Source organism: Rana temporaria, chromosome 1 (assembly GCF_905171775.1).
Source record: "Rana temporaria chromosome 1, aRanTem1.1, whole genome shotgun sequence".
Classification (NCBI taxonomy): domain Eukaryota; kingdom Metazoa; phylum Chordata; class Amphibia; order Anura; family Ranidae; genus Rana; species Rana temporaria.
In genome coordinates, this window is record NC_053489.1 from 627609364 (window position 1) to 627620239 (window position 10876).

The window sequence follows — 10876 nt, forward strand, 5'->3', positions numbered from 1 at the left end:
AAAAAACATTTAGAAGGGAAGTCAAAGGAAAAGGTAGGCGAACCAACAATGCACTAGCTTAACCACTCAAGGTCCTTGGCTGTTTTTTAGATTTGGTGTTCACAAGATTAAAATAGTTTTTTTTGCTAGAAAATTACTTAAAACCCCCAAACATTATATATATTTTTTTTCGAACAGAGAATAAAATGGCGGTCATTGCAATACAAAAAGTCACACCGTATTTAATAAAAAAATAAGACAACAGTAAAGTTAGCCCAATGTTTTTTAATATTGTGAAAGATACTGTTACGCCGAGTAAAATGATACCCAACATGTCACGCTTCAAAATTGCGCCCACTCGTGGAATGGCGTCAAACTTTTAACCTTAAAAATCTCCATAGGCGACATTCAAAAAATTCTATAGGTTGCATCTTTTGAGTTACAGAGGTGGTCTACGGCTAGAATTATTGCTCTCGCTCTAATGATCGCGGTGATACCACACTTGTGTGGTTTGAACACCGTTTTCATATGCGGGCGCTACTCACGTATGCATTCGCTTCTGCGCGCGAGCTCGTCGGGACGGGGCACTTTAAAAAAAAAATTGTTGTTTTATTTTATTTTTTTATTTATTTTATTAATTTTTACACACAAAAAAAAAATGGGTCACTTTTATTCCTATTACAAGGAATGTAAACATCCCTTTTAATAGAAAAAAGCATGACAGGTCCTCTTAAATATGAGATCTGGGGTCAAAAAGACCTCAGATCCCATATTTAGACTTAAATGCAAAAAAAAAAAAATATTTGTCATTTGAAAAAATGACAACTAGAAAATATTGCTTTAAGAAGCATGGGCGGAAGTGACGTCACTTCCGCCCTGCTATGCTGTGGGGGCCATCTTGCCCTCACTCGTATCCCAGCCGAGGAGAGGAAAGGACCCGATCGCCTCCGCCGCTGCAGACGGCTCCGGTAAGCGGCGGAGGGCGCGGGAGAGTGGCAGGAGGGCCCCTCTCCCACCGCCGATAACTGTGATCTTGCGGCGAATCCGCCGCGGAGATATCAAAGCACATTAATAGAAAGTTATGTGGAAGGGAAAAGTGCAGAAGAAAAAGGTGCGCAAGCAGCAGGGATGACCACAGCCTGGAGAAGATTGTCAGGAAAAGGCCATTCAAAAGTGTTGGGGACTTTCACAAGGAGTGGACTGAGGCTGGAGTCAGTGCTTCAAGAGCCTCACAATTATGACAAATCATGGCATGAACTATCTTGCTTTGCATGTAATGAGTCTCATATATTAGTTTCACCTTTAAAGTTACATTAGTGAAATAAATGAACTTTTGCACGATATTCTAATTTTTCACCTGTATGTATAGTTTATTCCTCCAGCTTGCTGCACACTAACCTTTTATTCTGAATCGATTCTACATATGTAAACACTACACTGCTGACGAGAGTCCAGGATATTGCGTATATCTAAAAACTGATTATTTAAAATTGCCAGATCCACTGTGAATTGCCATCGATCCCAGTGTGCAGTTGGCCACTTTCATGTCCAATTTGAACTAAGAAAGCGTTTACTGAATGAAAGAAATACAAATGTCGTAATAAACAACAGCATGAAACGCCATGCACACACACTAATGAGACAGTCATCTTGTATAGTTATACTGCTACCTAAGTTTTTACAGCTAACAAGTGGCGAGGATAGTTCTCTACCATAACAAGGGATGACATATGGAAAATCTGTGTTTAAAAGGCAGATGATTGGCATTGAGACAATAAAACAGAATTCTGTGATCCCCCTAATAGAGCTCTGCAAGTGTGAGCGCTCACATTACAATTTATGTTCCATTTGTAGCAACCGTTTACTCCTGCTATGTTATGTCTTTGTTACTACGGAAAGTAAAATCCCCTGCCAACTTTTTTGTCCTTCTCACACAGTTGAAAGATGATGCAGTGTCTCTAGTGGATGCCATCGCACCTCCAGACTTCATTTTAAACGCACCGATTGCCAGAGCGGATGGAGAGGTATATTTATTACACAGCATTTGGTAGAATATGTGCTGCTTTTCTACAAAGGTGGAAACAATAAGTGTCATTATAGGCCATAGTCACAAGGTTTGAATAGACCGCTTTTAAGAAGGGTCTCAGAATCTTGCCGTCATCAGGCTGCGCTCAGTATGGACCCAGAGAACCCCACATACCGTTTTGTTGGGTCCACTAAATTCAGTGAGAAGCAATTCCACTGTGTACACATATGTTTGTCTCTTTTGCAGTGTATTTCAGAGCTTCCTAAATAATCCTAACTGTTGGTGGGAAGAGCTGTTTTCAGACAATCCATACCAATAAATCAGATTCAAATCTACACTAGAATATAACAGTTGGTCAAAGAAAGCTTGAATCTGAATCTTAAGAGCCCGTTTACACCACAACATAGTGCAGGTAAGGCAGGTTTCATGCATGTTTCCTGCACCACAAGTCAACAACACTGCCGTTGCAAGATGTGCACAGGTGCCAATTAATTTGTCAGGACCGAGATCTGAACCCACGACCTCTGCTGTGTCCAGCAGTAGCTCTTCTTGCCCACAGGGATGTTGGGCAGTTCCCTGCCTGATTCTTTAGACCAGTGGTCTCCAAACTGCGGCCCTTCGCTTGCTTTATTCTGGCCCTTGGGGAAATATTTCTGCCACGGACACCAATGATAGTGCACTACTCCTTCCAATGGATTTGGAATGGTTCCAATGATGGAACAATATTCCTTCCTACCAATGCCAATGATGGGGCATTGCTTACTCCTACTAAAGCCAGGGCGTTTTCTACTTACACTGGCCACAGTCCGGCCCCCTCAAAGTCTGAAGGACAGTAAACTGCCCATTTGTTTAGAAAGTTTGGAGACCCCTGCCTTAGACAACCTTGCCTTGTGTCTTGTTTCTCTTGAACGTTGAACACTTTGCTCCTCCCATGCACTTCCTACTTAAGCCATGTCTTTGCAATTCCTGTTTGCCAGATTATTTTGTTCTCTCCATCCAATGGCTTGCTCCCTTCCATACCTGCAGTTGTCCTTATCTCCACTACTACTGATTAATGACCTTCTGGCTTGTTCTGCGACTATGCTTCTGTTCGATCCTAACTTGTGACCACTTGTTACCAGCCTTTGGCTTATTTACTGACTACACTGACTATTTTTGAACCCTACCTTCTGTATCTGCAGCTGGACCCTGGCTTGCTCACCTCCTGGTGGGACAATCCAGAGGACCGCAATCTGGTATTAACACACAGAAAAACCCATTACCACCATCAGGAGCTCTGGTGAATACTGGTTAGTACTTAGACTCTGCACCTCGTGTGAGCCTGTGTCATCTGCCATTGCGACCTGCTTGGGTATATTTTTCCAGATGGCCAGTGGGAGCCTCCCTGCTGCTATAGCCACTGGTCTCTGAGCCTGACCCCTGACATAATTATTAATGGCACACCAAATGCATATCGCAATTGCAGTGCAGGTAGGGTTCAAACCATGCGGTTTGGTGCAGTGAAATCTGATAAAGTAGTGCTTTTTCTGAATTCCAGTTGTTTTTCAGCCCCTTTTCAAATGAATGGCTGTCAAAACTGGACAGCACAGGAATGTAAATGTTTGAAGGCACGTGTTCCCGTGTGAACCGTCCCTTTTGGCACTTTGTATTATTTTCAATTAGACCAATTATTTTTAGTATGATTGTAAACAGTCGGACTTTGTGGGGGTTTATTCCTGAGTGATAACGAGCAATACGGTTATTTTCCAGGACAATACACTGTTGACAGATACAAAATGTACCTATTTATAGCTATTTATATTACATTAACAATGTTCCCTAATTATATGAACATCTTAAATGATCTTTTTTTAAATAAACTTGTACTTCATTTGGACTGTGCATATTGAGCAATCCCTCCATAAACTGCTGGGCAGCCAGTAAAAGGTATCGCTTGAGCTGTGGCTTTGCTCGTATGACATTTGTTTACAGTCTGACTCTGGTGATGTTTTGCAGCTGTACAAGAACCTCTGGTCCGCAGTTCTGCAGGGAGAGAAAGTGCTGGAGCGGCCATCTTGGTGGACAGATTTCTGCGCTGATAAACCTGTGATTGGCCGACTGAGATCTCAGCTGTGAGCTGATGTGTGCGTCAACGAATGCTTCATCCAATAAGGGTACAACGTGTCAAAATGATAATATCTAAAATAGTCCGTCATGCACAATGCAACTATGGGCTTTAATAAACGGAACAAGAAATCAAGAGCAAGATCGATTATTTCTCACCAACCAATCAGAATACACCTAACTGAACTCAGATCAGCGCAAGATGGATTCTGATTGGTTGTCCTACATTCTGCTCTTTAGGCTTTGTTTATTGAATATGGCCTCTGTGCACTGTAAAGTTTTAACTCCTTGCTTCCGTCTCGACTATTGTAACTCCCTCCTTATTGACCTACCTCTACACAGCCTATCCCCCATAATGAACATTGCTTCCAGACTCATCCACTTTACAAGCTGCTTAGTTTTTACCACCCCTATTTGCCAATTTCTCCACTGGCTTTCATTTGCCTAGTGAATAGAAAACCACATGCAAACCCATCCAGGACTCTGCCCCAAGCTACATCACCAACCTGGTCTCAAAATATCACCAAAACCACCCTCTTTGCTCCTCCCAATAACTCCTGCTCTCTAGCTACCCTATTACTTCATCCTACTTCTTGCCTCCAGGACTTCTCTCAAGCCTCTCCCATCTTCTGGATTTCCCTACCCAAGTGTATCTAGCTATCTCCTAGTTACTTTAGGAAATACTGAAAACTCAACCCTTCAGGACTTCTATCCCATCTCTACCTAATAATTGAAGTTTACTTTCTCCATCAAATTATCTCCTCCCAGTTATTACCTTTTGTACCCCTCCCTTTAGATCATAGGTGTGGACACCCTAATTACCCCATTTGCATTAGCAATGTCCAGAGGCAATACCAGGTGGGTGGTTGGGGGTGCCAGTGGCCAGCGTAAATGCCCCCATTATATTAAGGCTAGGCTCAAATTTAGGAACATGTAACACCCATTTTTAGGGTGTAATATGCTCCTAATCAACTGCCAACCACCACCAGAGCCTCCTCCCTGTGACAGAAGGTGGCATTCATATGTGTCTGAGCTTTGGGGTGCACACCCTAATGCAATAGGCTGCGCACACTATGGCTCGGATTCACAAAGCACGTGCGCCGACGTATCTCCAGATACGCCGCGTAAGTGCAAATATGCGCCATCGTATCTATGCGCCGGACTCAGAAACCAAGATACGCCTGAAAATAGGCTTCATCAGACCAACGTAACTTGCCTACGCCGGCGTAGAGTGGGCGCATATTTACGCTGGACGTATTTGGCGCTCCCATTGATTTTCTATTCACATATGCAAATGAGGGAGATACGCCGATTCACGAACGTACGTCCGTCCGACGGACGCAGTGCGCGTAAAGTCATACGTCCGGCGTAAGGTTATGCCCCATAAAGGAGGTGTAACTCAGCAGCATCCATGCAAATGGCTGCACCAGGGAACACAAGCCGATGTATTTTACGTAGTTTACGTAGGACGTGAATATGACTAGGCGTAGGTTACGTTCACGCCATAGGCAGTGATCCGACGTATCTTAGGGAGTAGTTCCGACGTGATTCTGAGCATGCGCACTGGGATGCTTCCACGGGACGGCACATGCGCCGTTCATTAAACATATCTGTCTGAGACTCAGCCTATCATTTGCATGGGGTCACGCCTCATTTGCATGGCTCACGCCCACTTCCACATACGCTGGCTTACGCCTAGAAAACCCAGCGCAGATTTGGCAGCACTGGCTTTGTGAATCCAGTGCTTGCCTCCCTGCGCTGCGTCGGCGTAGCATAAAGGAGATGCTCTACGGCGGCGTAAATATGCGCCGATGTATGTGAATCTGGGCCTTATTCTTTAGATCAAGGGTGTCAAACTCAAATTTATTGTGGGCCACATCAGCATTATAATTGCCTTCAAAAGGGCCGGTGGTATCTGTAAGATTAGATGTCCAGCACATCCCCTCCCCTTACATTAGATGTCCAGAGCCACCCCACCATCAGAAGTTGAGTCTCCCACTCTCCCTTGCATCACAGCCCCCCCCCCCCCCCCCCGCTTACCTTATGCTGCTGCTGGGAAGAAGCTGGATGCATTGCTTGAAAGCAGAAAGTAAGGGTCTGGAGGAGGACCATAAGAGGGCTGGAGCTCTCTGGCAGCTGCAGAAGAAGTGTGAGGGCCACATGAAATGGCCTGGAGGGCCCACGGGCCTTGTGTTTGACACCTGTGCTTTAGATTGTAAGCTCTCATGAGCAGGGCTCTCCTGACGCTCTCGTCTTACATTGTATTGTAACTGTACTGTCTCCATTTATATTTTAAAGTGCTGTGCAAACTGTTTAGAAATCCTATAAAACAGAGAAGTGACATTTTATCTGTATTTAGCAGCACAATTTGGATATTCTGCTGCTTAATGGGCAGTAAGGATTAGATGAATTCTGTCCTTTTTTAATCAGAGGATGGCCATTTGTGTAAATTGGACTAGAGATGGGACTATTTGAATGTGACTAGGGGCTACAGACAATGCAGAATGATCATGAATTATTTCTGTGCCAATTCTGTCCTCCTGGCTGTGTGCCTCACCCCTCCCATGTGCCATCATGTAGCAGTTGGTAGGTGAATGTGCCATATGACTCACCAACTGCCACTGTCATAAAAAGTAAAAGACTAAAAATAACTGCTATTTTAATTCATACAATATGTTACAAATCAACACGAGAATTTTTTTTCTGTAGATTTAAATGTTTTAAGTTCTAGAAATGTCAGAACATAATTTATATCTTTATTTCAAATGAACATATATTTCCATTCCCCCTGCAGTTGTCAACTCTGAGTTTTTAGAAGTGCTGATCATTGCATGTAAATCCTTTGTAGCTCTCTTCCTTTTTTTTTCCCTACAGAGCTTCGAGGTCTGAATATCCTCCGTCTCTGAAGTATTCAATTTTTTTCATGCTGCAGCAGACATTGGTATGGCCTAAAAACAAAGAGAACGTGACAAGTCTGGGGTGGAGGAATACGTAATTTCAGGCATGGTCTCCATGTATAATAAACAGTGCAGCGCAATAAAATACAATTAAACAAAAGTGCAAAACACAGTTGTTATACCGATAACAAATTGATCATGAATGGTGCATAAATAATGCAAAAATCAGTCCAAAAAGTAAAAAAATTCCAAAGGAATAGTGTGACAACCACTCCAAATCTTCACCAGTGACTTTAACTTTAAATAAGTGATCCCTCCACCGTTAAGAATGGCTACTCTCACCTTAAGGTATGGACCCCTGTTTTACCAGGCAGTCATACCAGCAGAAATCGATAGACAGATTAGTGCAATATGTGGATAGCAAACTTCTTAGGCTCGGCAGTATTGAGATCGAGGATAAGAGAAAAAACAGATCTAAGTGCTCTCTGCTTTAAAAATGGCTTAGGTTTAATTAAAAAGGCATTAACAGGCTACTCACATTAGCCCGAAAGGCAAAACGGCAGAAAGGAAATACACACAACATGTGTCTTCTCAGAGATGGCAGCAAGCGACTTCAGGCTCCTTCCCCCGTACGCGTTACGCTGTAGCAACTTCCTCAGCGGGGCGTGGTCTCCATGTATTTGGCCCATAAATATAAATGGAGCAGATGAAGAGAAGGTGAAGGATTTTTCATAGTATCTTTATTAAAATAACCTTCCTGCCCACCCTGACTTTTCTTCTCACCTTATTTAAAAAAATACCATTACGGTCTATCATTTCCCCATGCATGCAATGCAGCTTTCTTCCCTTATTTTAACATTTATTTGTGGGTTTCTAACCTTAAAAATTAGGTCACATGCCATTCTTGGTCTTTTCTTCAACAGTGATTGACATTTAGCAGACATCATGCTTATCTAAACTAATACACAGAGCTTCCCTAAGGCTCCAATCACTTGTATGCAGGTGTAATGGTGGGCTTCCCTACGTTTAAAAAAGTGTATTTAAAGTGTGCTGTGTTTTGGGGCACAATTTTGTGAAATCGCATCAATGTGAACCAGGGCTTAAACATTTTTTAAGAAACAGCCCTAAAGTAAGTCCTGCCCCTTCATCCCATCATTGCTGTTACCCTGTAATTTTCACCATTTGCAAAACATGAGCTCCATTTCCAGGCATATTTTAATTTTTTTTACACTTTTTTTAATTTCACCGTTTTTGTTTTTTTATTTAACTTTATTGCTATCACAAGAAGGCCAATAAGCCCCCAACATAATAATATTAGGTGGCAGGTCCTCTTTATGGAGATATCTGGTGATCTATTAGACCCCCCAAAATCTCCCCTCCACTGCAGCTGCTTGCCCACCTAATGACCGCTCTGAAGCCAAAAGTGACAGCATCTTTATTGCTTCCAGGTTCATTCCTCATAGAGGTAATCGGGGAATGGATGATCCCCGTGTGTCTCCCGGTGGACATCCTGAAACCATTTACCACAATCAGCACTCAGTGGCAGGTGGATTGGTGACAGACTATTCAATGTACTGTAAAAGTAATGATGTGGCTCTAGAGATCACTTTTACAGGACAGCCGAGAGTCGGCTGAAAAAATCAAAGCCAGCCGTGGGCTTACGTAAACCTCCTGACTATTAGAAAGTCTATAAACATATAATTTTTTCTATTATTATACTTACCTAGTTGGATGTAGCATCAGTCCCTAACCTCTAAAGCCTCATACACACGATCGGATATCTGATGGAATCGAATCCGATGTATTTTTTCGTCGGATATCCGATGAAGCTGACTTTTATCAGTCTTGCCTACACACCGTCAGTCATAAATCCGACCATGTCAAAACGCGGTGACGTAAAACACTACGACGTGCTGAGAAAAATGAAGTTCAATGCTTCCGAGCATGCGTCGACTTGATTCTGAGCATGCGTGGATTTTTGACCGATGGACTTGCCCACAGACGATGTTTTTTTATCCATAGGAAAAATTTAAAGCATGTTCTATTTTCTTTTCACCGATGGGGCCCACACACGATCGGTTTGTCCAATGAAAACAGTCCATCGGTCTGTTTTCATCGGACAAACTGATCGTGTGTACAGGGCTTAAATCTGATAACTGAGCAATGAAACATCAATGATCACTCAATTCACCCCTCCACTCTGAGCAGAGAGCGGTGACTGTCGGAGAGCAGTGACTGCATTTCTGTGATCCATAGGAGAAGTACCGTAAAACGAGCTTTGGCTGTACTTCTCCTTTAAAGATATTTTATTAGGAATTACCTTGGAAAAGAACATTTACATTTTGTCTGTTTCTCCATGTCCACTCAGTATCACTGCCAGCTTTTAATTACTTTACTGGCAGGTACTTTTGTTTCATGCTTGACATATTATCTGATGAATCGCAGTCACAAAATGTGCTGAACTTCAGATTGTTTCAGGACTAGAATCTGTACTAATGAATGTAACTGGATGTATCTTATACATCGTAAAATAGTCCATCTAGTACAACTACATTGCAGCAAGGCCTGTGTACATTGAATTTCAGAGTGTGAACATCAGAGGGGTAGCCTTGACTCATTTGAATCTCATGCTCACATAATTTTAGTTCTATTTCCCATGTTACATGCATACAAGCTAAGTGCATACAGTATGTAAGTGATCATAGTACCCCTTCTATAAGTTTAAAGCAGACATCTAACCAAAAATAACAAGATAAAATAAATCGGCCATTAAAGAAAAAAATAACAAAACCAGATTTTGCTGCAATATTAGTCTTCAATCCAGTAATTTCCCCCACAGTACTTTTCTCTGCCGCTAGATGTTCTCAGTCTAATCGCTGACATCATTCAAACCAATTCTTCTGAGCCTAGGTTGTCCTGGACCCACCCCAGCCTGTAACTGGACTGTGAAAAGAGATGCAGCACAGCGCTGAGATCATCTCTCTATCACTCTGCTTTCTCCTCCCATCAACATGCTTCCCTTTCTTTCGGAGGCTACTGACAGATGGTGAGGAGCTTCCTCACCACCTGTTTTAACCCCATTTTTGCTGACAACCATGCCAGAGTCAGAGTGATCACATGACTAGGAGATAGTGTTTGTTTTGTGGGCATTACTGTGGGATCCATGCTGTCTACTGGCAGTATAAATGCGAAGCTCAAATACACAGTTGCAAATGCAAACTTCAGAAAATCATTTATTTAAAGTGTTAATAAACCCAGGACCCTGTATTCACTATACTTGGTTTTTCACAGTGCACAGGACACGGAAATGCATTTATTTTGGTAAATATAAACTGCTAAATACCCTTTTCTCATCAGCAGTATATAGCAGTCTTGTGAATTCTATGGGTGCCTAGTTAAAGCTTGTAGGAGGAGTTTTCCAACTGCACTGGCTGCCCTATCAGGATGCAGGACCCCTGACCCTCTGTCTGGACAGTGCTGATCGGCCCTGAGCTGATCACATGCACGCTCCCAAGAAAGAAAAACTCCCTAGCAATACACAACAAACTGAGCATGTGCAGACTGACTCCAATAACTGTCTTATTTGGACATGTTTCGGGGGCAATGCAAAAAGGAGAGGATCAGAGAAGACCGGATCAAATAGCCTTTTTACACAGTACAGAGGATTAACCCCTTAGGTCCCACAGTGAGTATAACAAGCATGCTTTACTGCATATACAGACTGATTTTACTGTTGTGGGTTTAGTAACACTTTAAGCTGAACATAGATGGCCTAAATGTATGCTCATACCTGCTGAATCAGCTGATATTTGAGCTGTGGGTGGCTCTGGTGAAGAGGGTTTACCTTCAAAATCCGTAGGCCATTTTTGGA

General features: G+C 42.6%; 1 protein-coding gene across 4 annotated transcripts in view; it reads left to right on the forward strand.

Annotated features, from left to right (window-relative positions):
* Positions 1-4552, forward strand: part of ACOX3 (acyl-CoA oxidase 3, pristanoyl) — a 186708-nt gene extending 182156 nt beyond the window's left edge. For all 4 annotated transcript variants that reach the window (XM_040335363.1, XM_040335361.1, XM_040335362.1 and 1 more), the window contains exons 17-18: positions 1917-2003; positions 4001-4552. In XM_040335363.1, the coding sequence (XP_040191297.1) occupies positions 1917-2003; positions 4001-4120 (207 nt within the window). In that variant the 3' untranslated portion in view covers positions 4121-4552. The remainder of the gene's footprint in view (positions 1-1916; positions 2004-4000) is intronic.
* Positions 4553-10876: the final 6324 nt, after the last annotated feature.